This window comes from Strix uralensis, chromosome 15 (genome assembly GCF_047716275.1).
Source record: "Strix uralensis isolate ZFMK-TIS-50842 chromosome 15, bStrUra1, whole genome shotgun sequence".
NCBI classification, from domain to species: Eukaryota; Metazoa; Chordata; class Aves; order Strigiformes; family Strigidae; genus Strix; species Strix uralensis.
Window position 1 is genome coordinate 21702277 of NC_133986.1, and position 17590 is coordinate 21719866.

The 17590-nt window shown below is 39.2% G+C and overlaps 1 protein-coding gene across 1 annotated transcript in view; it reads right to left on the bottom strand.

Annotated features, from left to right (window-relative positions):
• Positions 1–253: 253 nt before the first annotated feature.
• LOC141950492 (carnitine O-palmitoyltransferase 1, liver isoform-like) overlaps positions 254–17590 on the bottom strand; it is an 81401-nt gene continuing 64064 nt past the window's right edge. The window contains exon 28 of the mRNA XM_074885373.1: positions 254–308. Coding sequence (XP_074741474.1) covers positions 273–308 — 36 coding nt within the window. The 3' untranslated portion in view covers positions 254–272. The remainder of the gene's footprint in view (positions 309–17590) is intronic.

The following is a 17590-nucleotide window of genomic DNA, read 5'->3' on the forward strand; positions in this document are numbered from 1 at the left end:
ATGCATGCAGCCGTTTATCAAAAAGAATTTATTAAAAAAGAATTATTGCTATTTTCTTTCAGTAAACTGAAATTGTTGTTCTTTGTGCCTGTGCCACCTTCATGGGTTTTCTTACAGTTGAAACTGTGTGTGCTCCAAAGGTAAACGTTGTGTTAAAAATGTCTTTATCATATGGGAGAGTTAATTTCTGGTGAAATAATACCTACTTTCTTTCTGTAACCTGCAGATTAAAGCTGTACTGAGAAGCTGGGGCGCACAATCAATGCTATACCTCAAAGGAGGCTGGAAGATATATTCAAAAACTTGTCCTGTGAACAAAGAAGGTATATGCTTATTTGGACTAAGACAATGAAAACATTGGTATTTAAGCTATCACAGAAAATCAAAGGATGTTAATCAAATTGTCTATGATGTCTTCACAGAATCATCTGGGTTGGAAAAGCCCTTGAAGCTCCTCCAGTCCAACCATGAACCTCACCCTGACCGTTCCCAACTCCACCAGATCCCTCAGCGCTGGGTCAACCCGACTCTTCAACCCCTCCAGGGATGGGGACTCCCCCCCTGCCCTGGGCAGCCCATTCCAACGCCCAACAACCCCTTCTGCAAAGAAATCCTTCCTAAGAGCCAGTCTGACCCTGCCCTGGCGCAGCTTGAGGCCATTCCCTCTTGTCCTATCGCTTGTTACTTGGCTCAAGAGACTCATCCCCCCGCTCTGCACCCTCCTTTCAGGGAGTTGTAGAGGGCCATGAGGTCTCCCCTCAGCCTCCTCTTCTCCAGACTAAACCCCCCCAGTTCCCTCAGCCGCTCCCCATCAGACCTGTGCTCCAGACCCTGCACCAGCTCCGTTGCCCTTCTCTGGACACGCTCGAGTCATTCAATGGCCTTTTTGGAGTGAGGGGCCCAAAACTGAACCCACTCATCGAGGGGCGGCCTCACCAGTGCCGAGTACAGGGGCAAGATCCCTTCCCTGTCCCTGCTGGCCACGCTAGTGCTGATACAAGCCAGGATGATGCCATTGGCCTTTTTGGCCACCTGGGCACACTGCTGGCTTATTATCCATCAGTCACCCCCCCACCAGGTCCCTCTCTGCCAGGCAGCTCTCCAGCCACTCCTCCCCAAGCCTGTAGCGCTGCTGGGGGTTGTTGTGGCCCAAGTGCAGCACCCGGCATTTGGCCTTAATGAAACTCCTCCAGTTGGCCTCAGCCCATCGCTCCAGCCTGTCCAGGTCTCTCTGCAGAGCCTCCCTACCCTCGAGCAGATCAACACTCCCACCCAACTTGGTGTCATCTGCAAACTGACTGAGGGTGCACTCGATCCCCTTGTCTAGATCATCAATAAAGATGTTAAACAGGAGTGGCCCCAAAACAGAGCCCTGGGGGACACCACTCGTGACCGGCCGCCAACCAGATTTAACTCCATTCACCACAGCTCTTTGGGCCCGGCCATCCAGCCAGTTTTTTACCCAGCAAAGCGTGTGCCCATCCAAGCCGCAAGCAGCCAGTTTCGCCAGGAGAATGCTGTGGGAAACGGTGTCAAAGGCCTTACTGAAGTCAAGGTAGACAACACCCACAGCCTTTCTCTCATCCAATAAGCAGGTCGCCCTGTCGTAGAAGGAGATCAGGTTTGTCAGGCAGGACCTGCCTTTCATAAACCCATGCTGACTGGGCCTGATCATCTGGTTGTCCCACATGTGTTGTGTGATGGTACTCAGGATGAGCTGCTCCATCAGCTTCCTGGGCACCGATGTCAAGCTGACAGGCCTGTAACTTCCTGGATCATCCTTCTGACCCTTCTTACAGATGGGCGTCACATTGGCCAGTTTCCAATCTGTCAGGACCTCCCCGGTCAGCCAGGACTGCTAGGAAATGCTGGAAAGCGGCTTGGTGAGCACCCAGCCAGCTCCTCCAGCACCCTCGGGTGTATCCCATCAGGTCCCATAGACTTGTGTGTGTCTATGTGATAGCTATACTAAATGAAATATAATATAAATATATAAATAAATATATTCTCTTAGGAAATGGCCATAACAAAGTTCTTGTAAGCATAGTTGTATTACGTAAGAATAATTCTCAGCAGAAATTTTAAAATTTTTATGCCATAATACTTTATTCAGACACATATTTATTTTATATGTTCCTCTCAGGGAGAAACCATCCAGCAATATTTCATGTAATTCATGTGGTAGTTTGATGGCACGTGCCTAAAATATACCTTTTATCTTATATTTCTGCTTGTATTCAAGTTTTCAAAAATAAACAAACATAATGACCTGTCCTTCTACCTCCAGACTGAAATATGCAGGGTTTTAAGCTCCAGTTCTGATGATTTTTAAGGCTAGCTAGTAAATAGGCAGTTTACTTTTTGCTGATACTTAGAGGAATCTACATGGTATGCAATCATCTTATTATATTAAATAAGGACAAGTGCTTATGAGTCATGATTGAGTGGAATGTGAAGTTTGCTTCTGTTTGACAACAGAATGTCACTGAGTAGGCAGTCCCTCTACAAATATCTTTGAAAACAAGACATTTAAATTAATAAGGTACTTAAAGAACAGAGAATAGTACACCTACTCAGTATCTTTAGATATTATTCAGATGGCATTTGCTCTAGAGATTGTGGACTACATCTGACCTACTCTTGACTTTTACTGATTTATGTACAATATCTCAGGAACAATTTAAAAAGAGTGATTGATGACCCAGGAGTCGTTGCTATAATACAATACGCCCTCTGGTATCTAATTTCTGAAGTCAGCCTTGCTTAAGAAGTTTTATTTTAGGTTGAGACATTACCAGAATGATCTTGTAGGGGTTCAACTTGAAATCAAATTTTTCTGGAGGTGCATACACAACAGGCCCAAGGTGAATTTAACCAGTCACAGGATTATTCTCCAAAGTAGGATAATCTTTGGCTAGCATTGAGATGTCATTAATGTCACGTTCCAGATGCCTCTCTCTCACTGGAACAGTGAAATGCAAGATGAGTAGCAAATGATTCTTCCACAGTTATTCCAGGTGTCAGAGTAGCTTTATGGAATTGCAGCAAGTTATATCTTCTCCATGCTTTTGAATCTGTGCTGGCAGAAAACTAGTGTAGGCCAACAGCAGGTAGTCCATAATCAAAGGAATAAGGACATGGATTAAAAACTACTTTCGCTTTCCTAGTCCATCCAGTTTGCATTAGATTTGCAGCTGAATCCCAGCATTGGGCCCACTGAAACAAAACAGTGAAGGCCCTAATGTAAAACCTTGTCACACTGATGTCTTGGATAAAAAGGACCATGCCTGAAGAAGTACAACCATATGGACTTCTCCAGCAATATTAGCACTACTGTAAAACCTATTTCTGTTAGGGTTCTAAATTTACCAAGCACACCACAGTGACACTATCTTAGCATTTGCTATTATTTTCATGTTCATCTGAAAAGTTTTCATATAGACTTGAGGTTTGTCAATAGGGATCAGCAGTTCAAAAAAAAGAAAAACCAAGGATATTAAAAAAATACATAATTTTGTAAGTTAAATGTGTGCTAGCGCTTCAAAAATTGCAAAGAATTAAAGATTTCAGATGCAAGCCAACAATATTATCTGCATCTTCTTCCTGCCATCTTAAGATCATGGGATATTCTTGAAGAACCATACCTTTTTTCTACAATCAAATAACACCAGTTGAGAGGCTGCATTTACATATTAACATACAAACAGTGATTATACAAGAGAACTCATTTGGCCACAACTTTTGCTTCTCTTTACAAGCCTGACAGTGATTAATTACTTCTCTATTGTCATAAAATAGACACATGGCAAAAGAAATCATATGCTCACTACCCTCCCCCAAAGAACTTTGTAAAGCTTATATAAATCTTGCCTTTTGTGAGATTATATAAACTGCAGACTTTCCTCTCATATATGCTTTCTAGCCAAAGAATTGCATGTTTTCACACCTATAGCTCATGGTGCCTCCTACTCCCCTACAAGGAACTACACATTCACAAAATTAAATCAACTCAGAGGAATAAAATCACAGCTAAAGCATCTGACCACTCATAGTGAGGTACCATCATCATGTGATTTCTTTCCCAACCTAAATTAGTCATAACTGCATAGAAGTAGTTACCTTGACCTCATCTCCACTCCAAATACTGTCTACAAACCAAGACTCTTCTCCAAAACACACCAGACAAAGAAGCGATCTGAAGATGAAAAGGAGCTGGCAGTAAGTAACTGGTGGATGTTGTAATTGTTGTTCATTTTATGATTTTGGGAGATACATTCTGGGTTATTCAATGTACCTCTACTGTACATACACAACTGAGGGTGGTACCTCAAGGGAAAGAAACTCCAAAACATAAGACAGACAACTTCTAGTTCTAATCACACTAAACCATGGAGCTGACTTCAGGCTTCCAGAAGTGATTTTTCAGAGTTCTCATGTTCTTCCCTATCTGTATCTATACTCCTACAGCCACTGTACAGAATGCGAAGATGTTTGAAAAGTGCAGGATATCATGACTTGGCTGAGTGTATTAGACAGAGAAACTGAGACATGTGAGGTTTTATATGAAATACCCTCCTTTGACCTGTGCTATGCACTTTTCATCCTTCACAAGGTCCATATACATGGCTTAAGTAATTCCATCACAAAGCCTAGTAAGGACGTTAGTTAACTGCATTTCTGAGATGGCAGAGTTGAGGCAGGGCTGGAATTCACCTTGCCTAAGTTTAGCTAAATAGAAGTCAGTTAACTTGTTCAACTTTCCTCTCCAGGTGGAGGAAAAGCAGCACCTCCAGAGGATGATGTAGCCCATCCTAAGATGAGATCAAACCATCAATGAAGAGAGAGAGAGAGAGAGAAATATGCCCAGAAATCAGTTTTTGGTCTTTGGAGGACTCTCTCTCTTGCTTTTGCTCTCCTTTTTCATTGATGGTGGAAAGAGCTTGTGCTCTTAATGTAAATGTCTGAGAGAAGACATGTCTAAAGTCAGGCAGGCTGAATCTCAATGAGTACAAAAAGCTGTACAGGACCACAGCATCTTTTGTCCCATAATGATAAGCAGAACCCAGGGGCCATGTGATTTCTTTGCTGAAAACACCACATGAGGAATTTGAACTATTTAATCTAACTAATTGCCTGGGCAATGCAAACATCAACTCAGGGTTACTGTAATAACCATCAGGGTAGCTGAGTCAGGGCCAGGGCCTTGCCTTTTAAAGTCAGCATTGACATTCTGTAGCAAGCACCTGCACATTATTCCTCTGCCCAGACCCAGTCTCCCTGTTATACACACAGTACACTAATACCTGTTGTCTTGAACTGGATGCTGTGTTGATGGAACAGTTTTCCTGAATTTTATGTTTCTCTCTCATTTTTACTAGGTGGCAGGAGATATGCCTCTGACAATGATGGACAGCATTACAAGCTTAATCTGGAGGATTTCAGTGCATTTTTTAAAAAGTAATTTTAAAAGAAAAAATATACATAATTTACCAATATACTAGCTACAGATAAATGTCATATTAAAAGCAAAACCATTTTTTGATGGTGTAAGTAGTTCTAACCCCACAGGATTATTGTACCACAGAGGATCCATTCCTTAGTTTGGTACACCAACTGAAATCTAAAGGAAAACAGATAGAGGCCAGGATTTTTCAAAGTGGTCAAAATTATTCTATCTCTGCTGCCTCTAACAATTTGAATTCTCTAAGAGCAGAATTAATCAAGTACACAGCACCGCCCTTCCTCCAAAACCAGTGGTATTCCAAGAACTCAATTATTTCTTGGGAAAAAAACACACCAGAAGTCTGGTGATCTTTCTGTATATCTGGAGTTGAGAAAAAGCCAGCAGCAGTGTAGTGCATTTCCCACACCCAAAAGAATTGTGACTGCAACAGGATGACAGCAGGGAAGAGGAGCAGCCCCGACAAGAGAAGGGTGCAGTGAAGCAGTGTAAGTACCACATACAGACAGCATGAGATGATGCCAGATGGCAGAAAAAAGAGTAATTTCAGTGTTATGGCAAGTAGAATTTCTTCAGTGCTTATGACACTACACCCTCTCCATGAATACAAAGCAGAGTTATACTGTTGGGAAGCGGCAGTCCGGAGATACAGCACCACTGCCTCACAATGCAACAGCACAACCTGAAGATTCCACTTTTTCTGCAGTGGGGCCACACAGATCACATTCCCAGCATTGTAATGGCGGCAGAAGTGAATTTGGAGTAGTCCTAAGAAAGAGACCTGAGAGTCTTCAGCATAATTCCTAGTTCTTCAGTTGCTTCTGAGAAACATCACAAATTGGTAGCGTTAGGAGATCAGTTTGCAGACTGGGTCAACAGTTTAGGGAAACATTCTTGTACAAGAAAGGTGATTAAGCACATATACAGTAGAAACGGACTTTAAATATATGCTCAAGAATCTTCCTAGAATAGTGCCTGTAGAAGTAATCATTACCAGAAGATTAATGGCAGAAACTAAGCTTTAAATGAGAAAGTAAAGGATGTTCACAACATCAGCCAGCCCTAGAAAATGAGCACTTAGTTTTGGTTTAATCGACTTAGACCTTAGGGATGCTGCTGGAAGGTTAAAAAAAAAAATAAACAAAAGTAATGGAAAAGAAATTAGCTTGCATGGGCAACCTTACGCTTGGATTGCTGTTGTGGAAAGAAAGTGCCATGGTTCAGTTGGGCCTATGCAGAACATTTGAGGTTAAGCTGGGACTAGCAAAGTACAGGCTTTCAAGGCTGGATCGGCAAGAACAATATCCCAGGCTTGTAAGATAGACAGATACACATCTGCAGCAGCTGCTGTACAGATGTAAGACCAAAATCCAACACCTGTTTATATTAAAGATCTTGTCCTCAGTGCAGCTAGAACAGGTTATGAAAATTAATCATAGATACCAAGCACTGCTTGCTGCAGAATGTCCAGAGAATACTTACATTTTTGGCTTTTTTATTTAACTTTAGGCTATCTGAGTTCAACACTAATGAACTTTCTGAATACCACATGAAGATTTACAGCCCAAAACACAGACATCAGCTGCTTTAAATAAAGCAAAGCTTTCCTGCTGTTTCCTGCAAAAATCTCCTCATGCTGAAACACAATAATAAAAAAAAATTAACTGAATGTAACTACTGGAAATGTCACAGTGTAAGTCTCTCTAAAGACCAGAAAGTGTTAAATCAGCTTGTTCCAAGATGAATCTTCATTTCATCTCATTAAAGTTACATCTCAAAGTTATGAAAGCTAAAGGCTTACTAATACAGCTCATCTTTTTTTTTTTTTTTTTTCCCTGACATTATGCACATGAGACAATGTAAGTAAATTAAAAGCTTATAATTCCCCTTACAATTTTCGTAACTGTCTGTGGGAAGCAGCAGTATTCAAAACATCAGATCAACATTTCTTTGCTGTCCTCAAAGAGCTTCTTTCCAAAGCCTGTCATATGTGATGCTACAATATTCACTCAACTCCACGAATTATACTCAGCTTCTCTGTGCCTGGTCCTACCCTCCTCACACACTAGGTTGCTAAAGAGAATGAGGTGTCTCCGCGCAGGCACAGTCTTTGTGATTCTCACAACATGGAAAGTGCCACATATCTTCTACAACACAATATGTGCAAGTGATCACATTATCTTTAAAAAGAAATTAAACAATACAGTGTGTCTATTCCTTATTCAGGTAATTACCAGAAACGTTAATAAGCATCTACAGGTCTCATCTGTTACTATTTCATATATTTTAATTTAATTAAACTTCCAGTGTTTGCTTTCTTTTCTGACTTCACTACAACAGAGCTCAGAAATCTGAACAGATATTTAATAGATGTTGTTGCTGCTAATTTCATGAATTTTCCCCCAAAATATGTTGGATTCTTGCATAAGATCTAGAAAAAAACAACAGCATCTCACAAGCAAGCTGCTTCTGATGTTTTCTGTGCAAATGTTAGATTTTGTTAATTACCCACTGAAAAGCTGCCTCAGCTGCTTACCCATCACACTGACACAGGACAGCTGCTACATTCACTTCCATAAACCAGATGAAATTATTTATATGGCTACGATATGGCATACAGTTGTGGTCTGTAGTTGGATATGAAGATGATAGAAGTTTCAAACACTGACCTGAGCTCTGTTCTTTCTGTGACATCCTACCATTTCTCTACTGCAGTGCTGACACCAGCTTACAATGTTCTTTAATCATCTCTGTTTGGTTTAGTTTTTAATTTACCATGATGGGATTTTGATGGAATTTCTGCCATTGAAGAGAGTCCTAGTCCTACTCCATTACAAGAGTCCTAGGCACAATGGTAACATACATGAATAAAAGTGAAATCCAGGTGCCCTAGTAGAAGTTTAATATAATTTTAATAAATTGTGATAGTTTTCACCATCTCTGCATAGTTTATAGTTGAAGGAATCATCTAGGATCACATAGTCTGCTGTTGCTTCCTGATAAATACCAAATAGTGCCGTGGCCCTCGGTTCTGTACGCGGTGAAGTTTGTTGCCAATTTTACCCCATAGCTGTTCTATCTTCTGTGCTCTAGCAAAGCAGGAAAAATCACTGGAATTAAATTTTCACTATTTCTTTTAACAGAGCTAAAGGAAACAGTGAAGGACACTGCACAAATACAAGATTTTATCACCAAAAGCCTTTCATAACTGGCTGAAGTCAAGGGGAAGACTTCTACTGATTTCACTGACTGGTCAGTCCTGTCCCTGCATCAGAAAGGAAAATCTTTTCTTATTGCCTGTCTCAGTATTATAATGCAGAAAATAACATATTCAAGATGGCCTGTTTGGCTATGAAAATCCCATTAGCAACTACAACTGCAAGGACAGCTCTCAAGGAAGAAATTTTTTCAACGGTCCATATCTCTTGTTCCAATAAAGAATACAGCCGTTACATGCGGTCATATCCACTTGCAGTAAAGAAAAGGGATTTGTATGTTGTGGAACCGAAGAAAGCGATTCTACAAAACAGATTCTCAGTAAAACAGTGAAGCTCCAAAAATTCCCTTCTTAAATGAAGCCAAAATATTAAAACACAGAAGTGACAAAAAAAGATTAATGCCTACTCATTTCTAGTGAGCAACAACAAAAAAAAAAAAGTGGTGTGCATACATGCATACTCACTTCCAGTGAAGGAGTCTATTCTGTATTCACCTATCTCAAACTTTCTCGGTACTTAGTAAGTGCATAATCAGAAAAGTGCAAAACTGGGTTTCTCAGGGTAACTCTGTGAAGCAACACACAGTCTGATACTTATGGCTCTAAACGGAAAAGTTGCCTGAAACTTCAAAACTTCCCAGTCTGAAAAAAACTGATTTCATAACATTTGTTTTCACTTTCTTCTCATATACTCACCATTTACACCAGTGAGGTAGACCATGCTCTTTATGGGAGATATTCTCTATCACTTAAACACTACCATGACTGGAACAAACAATAGAAATTATCGATAACACAAACTTACTCCCAGAGACAGAGCAGCAGTACCACACTCCACTTGATTAAAAACAAACAAGCAAATGACAAAACAGATAAAATACTAATATTTTTGTTGCTACTCTGCTGATTTTTCAAATAGTAGCGCCTAATCAAGCTCTATTAACAATTCAGATACGATTACAAGACTCTGACAATGCATCGCTCATACATTTTCCATAATTATATCCGCGCTAGCATTGACAGCTTCCAAACCATGGTGGACCCGCAGCAATCTCCGACGATTATTATCATTGTTATTATACTCGCTGCAGTCAGAATCTCTCTTGAGGACTGCCTGGTACTGCTTTTGACAGGATGTACATCTTAATGGGCTTCCTAACAAGACACGGAGAAAAGATATGCAATGAAATGAGGCTGGATTAATTATATGAAAACGTGAAAATACTAAATTTGGACAGCTTCCTACTGAAGTTGCTTCCTTTTGTCCCCAGTTGTGTTGGTATATAACAGAAAAATACAGTATTTTCTTCCATAATTTCTCTTCTTGCAAAAAAGGTGTTTTTAAAGTTGTTATTCTGATCCCATAGGAATTTTCATTTCTATAAATGTTAAAGGAGCCACTTCATTGATCATAAATATTATCAATAAATGGCAATTGTACACAACATTTGTAAGATCCTTGCATTAAAGGAATTTAGCTTAACCTGACCAACCAAACTTGACTTTCTCATATTCTTCTACATTAATTGAACAACCCATATTCAGTTGCTGGGCTTTACCTTTGTAATAGAAGTAATTTGGAGCACCATGTTATTTTTAGCAGTTTCATATATCATATATTGCAAGAAATATTCCACAAGTGAACATTTCTTTTCTACTCCAAGGCCATCAGCTTGCACTCAGCAATTCAAACACGGCACATTAACGCAACAGAAAGCAAAACTTGCCAGAAGAACTTTTATCATGGGAGACATTTTCATCAGCCCACACCCAGACACAAACTGCCACTCTCAAATGACCTAGTGGCACCCTCTGTCTATGAATTTTGACACTACATAACACCTGTGAAGAGATTTCAGTATCCCTTCTAGACTATTTAGGATTTAATTACTTAGCTGAGTTTACAGGGAATGGCCCGTCTGTTCTTCCTCAGGTGTTATATTAAACATCTAATATTGCATTAAAGAAAATGTGAAATGTCATGTTTCCCTCACACAAAGAAAGATGAAAATTAAAATACAAATTAAATTCTATAGCATGCAGACTACTTAGAAGCTGACCCTCGTTTTCAGGAGATTTGCCATATGAACAAATTAATACCTATTGACTTCAGTATGAAACTAAGCCCACACCAGCTTCTCTGGGCAATCCAGTTCAAAGAAAAATGCACCTTTTGCATAATAAATCTACTTCAAAGACAGATATCTATTACTTTCAAAGTGCAGAATACAAACTCATTCACGTATTTCAAATACATTTTCTCTGTACTCATTAAGGAACCTAAACACAAAAGATCTTTTTTTTCCCCTTTATGGACTAGGAATTTTAACTTCAAACTATGATTTGGTTTCCATGCTCCTTTCAGATACAAAAACCTCTCCTATGCCACATTAATAATATAATTATACCTTCATGTTTCTCCTGTTACAAAGAATTAAAGCATTACATCGCCTTTTACCAGCTTCTTTGCTAGGACAGAATACAGAGGGATGTGTTTCTAGCTACAGTAATTACCTTAATTTTGTAGGAACATAAGATTGCTGGGTAATCGGCTATTACTAATGCAATTACTCTGAAGAAATGGCTCACAAAGAGATGTGTCAGGGGTGCTTCTACATCAGCACAGACTGAAGTAATTTAATAATGAGTCACATTTGGTCTCTGAAGTGGGTAATACTGAATGGCAAATATCCACACTATAATGATTTATGAAAGCACTATTTTGGGGTATGCTTGTGGGATAGCTACTGGGTTTTGTAAATCCACTATACACCTCTTTTTGTCCCAAATATATTAGCAGTATTTCTATAATTCGTGTTATAGAAGAGGCCCCAGCTGGGATCAGGGCCTCGTTCCGTTAGGTATCTGCTCAGGGTCTGATATTCCTTACTCTTTCTACAGGCATGTCTCAGAGCTTCCTGAAGTAAACTGAGAGACTTCGGATGGGTTATGGACTGAGCCCTAAATAACTGCTATATGGACTGAGCCCTAAATAACTGGGATATGGACTGAGCCCCAAATAACTGGGATATGGACTGAGCCCTAAATAACTGGGATACGGATTGAGCCCTAAATAACTGCTATATGGACTGAGCCCCAAATTACTGCTATATGGACTGAGCCCCAAATTACTGCTATATGGACTGAGGCCTAAATAACTGGGATATGGACTGAGCCCCAAATAACTGGCAGACTAAAGGAAAACAAAGGGGAGGGAGCGGCCTGTCATTCAGCTTCCAAGAGTCCTGACTCAAGAAGCTTCTTGACAATATGCTTGGCTTTATTATACAGTATTCACTCAAGTATTTTCCTGAATCAAGGCCACAGAAATTCAGTGAATCTCTCAAGACCAACTAGGAAACATGTAACAGATCTAAGAAGTGAACTTGGGTCTCTGAAGTCCCTCTTTAGCTCCTTAGCCACAAAACACGTAATTTCTGTAAACAGAGATCTGTGCTATGCAATTAATTAGTAAATTTGTTAACTATAAGCACCTCTCAAAAGGCCTGTCTGATAGAGCTTAATTAGTTATTGACTATGATTAAAAAAAAGAACTATAATGAATAAGCAACATAAAGTATGCCACAGCAGGTTGCCACACTGCAACAGTCGAAACGAAGACCATTTGTGTACATATGATCTATTAGTTGATTACAATTAGCTCTAGAACATGAGCTGACCATTGCTTTGCCCCAGAAGCAGAAATACAGACATGCCCGAAGTATCATACATAGAACTGTCACTACAACTGGTATGGTTTTTTTCTCTTTTTTTTTTCCTACCCCTGCAACTGAAAAATGTAAACCAAAATCACCTAAACACAGGGATTAAATGATTACACTGGAGTTTTATCATCCAATAAGAAATGACTGCTACCACTAGCAGCGCAGTAAAACAGAATGCAACGAACATAATCATTTTATATCTGCACAAAGTTCATCACTTTCAGTAATACTCATTAATTGTTAAACATACAGAAGGCCAGACCTGGCCGGGGTTAACCCAACAGGGTGTGAAAAATTGCCAGGTACTGAAGACAATGGAAGGGGGAAAATCAGCTAGCCAACCTTAACCTGGGCTAAATTAATAGGACAGGAGACATAAAACACTGAAAAGAGAGTATCCAGAACTTCCTTTGGGTAAAGACTGAAATGATAGTGAAAAGGTATGTGTTGACTTACTGAGGTCACTGACAAAGGCTACCAAGCAGGGATGCACCTCCCCACTCCCCAGACAAAAAAATCCAAATCCTAATAAAACAACAGTAAAAGTGTAAAATGGGGACAAGCTGTTTATCTGAGAGGGAGAAAAAGGGGCACCTGCTTTACAGGTCTCTGCCTAACCAACACAACCTGGAAGACCACAATAAATGTGTCGTCCTGACCACACTCTCAGGACCCCAGTGCATCAACAGACTCTGCAACCTCTTCCTCCTCTCCAGGGATCTGGCTGCCTGTGCTGGAGGCCAGCTTTGACATGGCACAGCTGCAGCCTTGGATCAGACTTGTGTGAGAAAGAGCCTTGCTGGGGACCTCCCCCCTTCACTCAGGAGCTGCGCTTAAACTCAGGCCTTGCTCCTTCCTGAGCTACTTCACAGATAGACTTCTGTGCCTGGTTATATACCCTGCTGATCCTCACTCACTGATTTGAATTCCTGGTTTGACATCATATTTATCTCATCACTATGGACTTGTCTGGCAATGAGAAGGCTGTAGGTTGATCTTATTACAGTCACCAGAGCTCTTCTGCTCTTCCTGCTCAGGTACCATGCATTTTGTTGGTGTGGAATGTAGGCTCACAGGGTTGGATCCTCAAACCCAGTCCCTTGTTGACAACATGCAACATCTGTGTCCAGTTTAGAAGGGACCACAGAACATCTACTTCACATTCCCCAAACACTTCCCACCACTTTCTTGTATAGTTCACACGTGAACCAAGAGATTCAAAACAATACCATGCCGCAGAAAGAATCAGAAACTGAGAGCATCAATATCAAGTAAATCTTTGAATTGGCAGAACATTAAAAAATTCACTCACATGTGGTTGAAAAATTTTTCATGATCCTAAAGTAAGTTTGGTCAATTCAATCCTGAGCATGTAAACAGGGGAATTTAATATCTCTAGGAAGGTGAACACACACTGCCTGCATTTTGCCTCAGCATCTGTTAGTGTTCAGTACTTAGGGGAAGTATCATGGAGAAGAAATATTTTTCTGGGTGTCATAGGTGACTAGCAAAAGCCCTGAAGTAGGAGATTCACGCACGGGAAATATGGCAGAATCTACTGTCTTTTCTTTCAAAATCCCTTGAATGTGCAATATATACACACCCAAAGCCCTTTAATGCAGACACAATTTATTGTCTCCAGGAAATCTGTTCTAATTAGGCAATTTTTGAAGTCCCATTTTTAAATAGTTCAGGTTCCTGGCTCACCTTACTCTTTGAATGGTTAGGAAAACTTACTTTACATTCCAAATTTAAGTGATACGTATCCTTTATCTTTTTCAGCTCCTATCCCTCTTTGATATCTATCCCCTGAATTTATTTATAAAGACGAATCATATTGCCTCTCAGCCTTTATTTGCCCAGACTAAATCAAACTCCTTTGTTCTCTCCACCTAAAGACAGATACTCCATTCTCTCATTCATCCCAGAAGCCTTTGAGAACTGCATCTGTTCCAAATTAAGTTTATCTTTCTTGAGTACAGATGACCAGAACAGTATTCTTAATGAAGATTTAGCAGCATTTTATAAAATAATACAAACATTTTCCTCTCTCTACCAAAAATCTATTTTTTAATATTCCCTAGAACGGTATTAAGCTTTTTCATAGCTGTATGAATAATGGTAGCTTAGAGTCACCTTTTGATTCACCATATAATTCACATCTTTCTTTTCTCCTCTCCTTCCCTCAAACTGATGCAAAACAAATATAGAATTAGAAGCTATTTCTTACACCTCACTACTTTGCTTCAGCTGACAATCTTTCTGAGGTGTGTCTCTCATAACTCCCTTTGCTTTCATGTTCCACTGCATCCTGCTCTCTACTAAAATTGGGGCTCTTCTGACATTTATCCTTTTCTTCTTCTGTCCATATATGTCAGCTTCTCAAATGGACCAAGCAGTCTATAAAGAGAAGGCGTCTTCTGTCAGAATGTGTTACATTTTTTTTTTAAGCTGTACATTGAAAGGGAAACATTTAATCCCTAGGATCCTTAAGAACATTTGACCAAATTTGGAGACACCTGCTGTAATGAAACAGGGACAAACTCCAAACCTAATGGAGAAGGCATCAGAAAGCAACTTTCAATTTTTACGTAAAGATCTCATGGAGTGGACTGTGTATTGTGTGTCACTTCTCTCATCCAATACATATATGAAAAACTCAGTTCTCCACATAATTTTTATTCTGTACCAATCCATACCTCTAAATAAGCTCTCACATACCACATTACAACGTCCTTCAGTGGAACTGCATGATTATGAGCCAAGAGAGACCCCTCAAAAGCGTCTGAACTTCTGAATTTCAGAGACCTCTCTGAAATAATTTTAATGTGCTGACCTCTGGTCTGTGCATTGAAGATCGTGACAGCAGTTTACCAAGCCTTTTAAAATACTGTCTGATATACCCATAGGTAAAAAATGAAACAGAAAACAGACATTTAATGAGAATGTTTGCTCTAAGTAACTTTGCAGTTGTACCCATCAAAATAACCTCTGTCCTTACCTATTTTAAAAGATCATTATTTCTTGTTATTTTCAGATGAGACTGACACATTGCCAGTTTCAAAAAGGTCTTTATGTTTTATCTGCAACATTAAAATGTAAGTAGTTCATGGAGTTATGAATTCACGGGCTTGCTTGTTTTTTAATTCCTTCTTGTTTCCTCAGAAACATGAATATCATATTTCTGATATATCATAATTTCATATTCAGAAATCGAACAAATTATAATACTGTAAAAAGAAAGTAAGATCCATTACCAAGAACAGCACAATAGCTGCTATAAAAAGAGCTATCCATGCTTCTCAGCTATCCTTTTCCTTTTTCTTTACTTATTTGCTGGGGCCAGGGATTTTTTGCTAGATAAAGCAGCAGTGCTGGAAGGCAATTCTGCTTAGTTCTTGTTCATTAAAGCCATTTGAAGAAGCTTCATTCCTTAGTACCCAATTTCCAAGATGAAACAAAAAGGCAAATTATCAAATTATTTGAAAAGGTGTTCTCCCCCTAGCACAGTACCCACATTCCGATTCTATTCAGTTAAAGTTTTTTGTCTCAGAGACAAGAGCTTAGGGATGTGGCTGAAGCTGTAGCTTCTGTCTTCTTCATCTCCCTTACTATGCTGTTTGTATCTCTCCCCTGCACTCCTACCCTTTACTTTTGGCAGTGGAATTTTCTTATCTTTCCCACTCTAATTCCATTTTAATTCTCTACATTATTTCTTTTAAATTTTCCCTGTGATTTTTCCTCTTTATTATTTTCTCACCTCTTGACTAGTCAGCAATCTTATGATTTTTCTTCCTAATCGTTTTTTCATCGTCATTTGACCTCCTCTCTCTTTTGGGCTTAATAACTTGCCATTGTATATCATGGCATTGTTTCCTGCTGTGTGTATTCAAATTAAGATGCATCTGAAGATGAGACTGTATTACACTAAATTCAGCTTTTCAAGGATTCTAACAGTTCCTCTTACAATGTATTTATCTTTTTCTACTCCTCCCAGTAATTTTTTATTTTATTTTGTATTTTTATTCCTAATTGCTATTTTTAATCCATACTTAAATCACTAGTCCTAACCCTACTTTCTTGTTTACTAGTGTTAATCCTACTGAAACCCCCCTCCACTGGGAATTTTAGTGAGTTTATTTCAGAGATTTGATTTCAAGGCATGATTTAGCAATACAGGCTCACTTCTTTTTTTCATATTTTGCTTCCTTTTGGAGTGTCTATTGACTCTACAGGCCTTATGGGCTCTTCTGACTTATGACCTCGTAGTAAAAATCTGGCTACAGATGATACCAGATGATACCTTTATGTAGGTATTAATTCCAAAACCAAGAGAAATCATCTTAGGCCCAGGAAGGATTGAAGCATACACATGGTGCCATATCACTTACGGAACACTTTGAGAATCCATTTTCTCCTGTGACCTTCAGCAACCTCCAGCAGCAGTTGTTAAAGATATAAAGTGCAATGCATTTACCTATCAACTACCACTAATAAAAAAGCTGTCCCGCTTATTAAACAAAATTCTAAAATAGTATGCAGTCTTACCTGCTGTCCTGGCAAGAATTTTTCATGAATCAACATGACATGGAGAATATCTTTATTCTTTTAAACATAAATGCCAAAAATATCTAAGCATATATTATTAACTTAGCATAAAATGTCTAAAAACCAAGTATCAATTTTTATATAATCTGACAATTCATTTAGATTATTTTTTTTTTCTTTTCCAGAAACTTGGCAGGAAATAGCTTACTCCTGTTAGAGAAAATAAAATCTACTATTATCCCAACAGTGAGAATGAGAAGAGGAAAATATGTCACAGAGAAAATGTCCACATAAGAAAAAAGAATAATTAAACAAAAGCTTTTCCAAGTTTTAAGGGAAACTGGATTGCAAATGCAAGGTTCAGCAGATTTCAATCCTAAACACTATGTACATATAAGATTTTCCCATAACGAACTCTTGTACTTTACAATAGGAGTAAAAAGGAGGTCACCTTCCTGCTATTCTTTACAAGGCTCATCTGTCTAACAAATCTAATGTTGAACAAAGTCTGGTGTGGGTTTTTTTTCCAACAGTAAATACCAAAGCTGCTGAAAACATTGCTATATTTCCCAAAAATAGTACATCTGCAGACAGCAGAAAAAAGTTCCCAAAACAGAGACTACCCAAAGCTAAACTTAG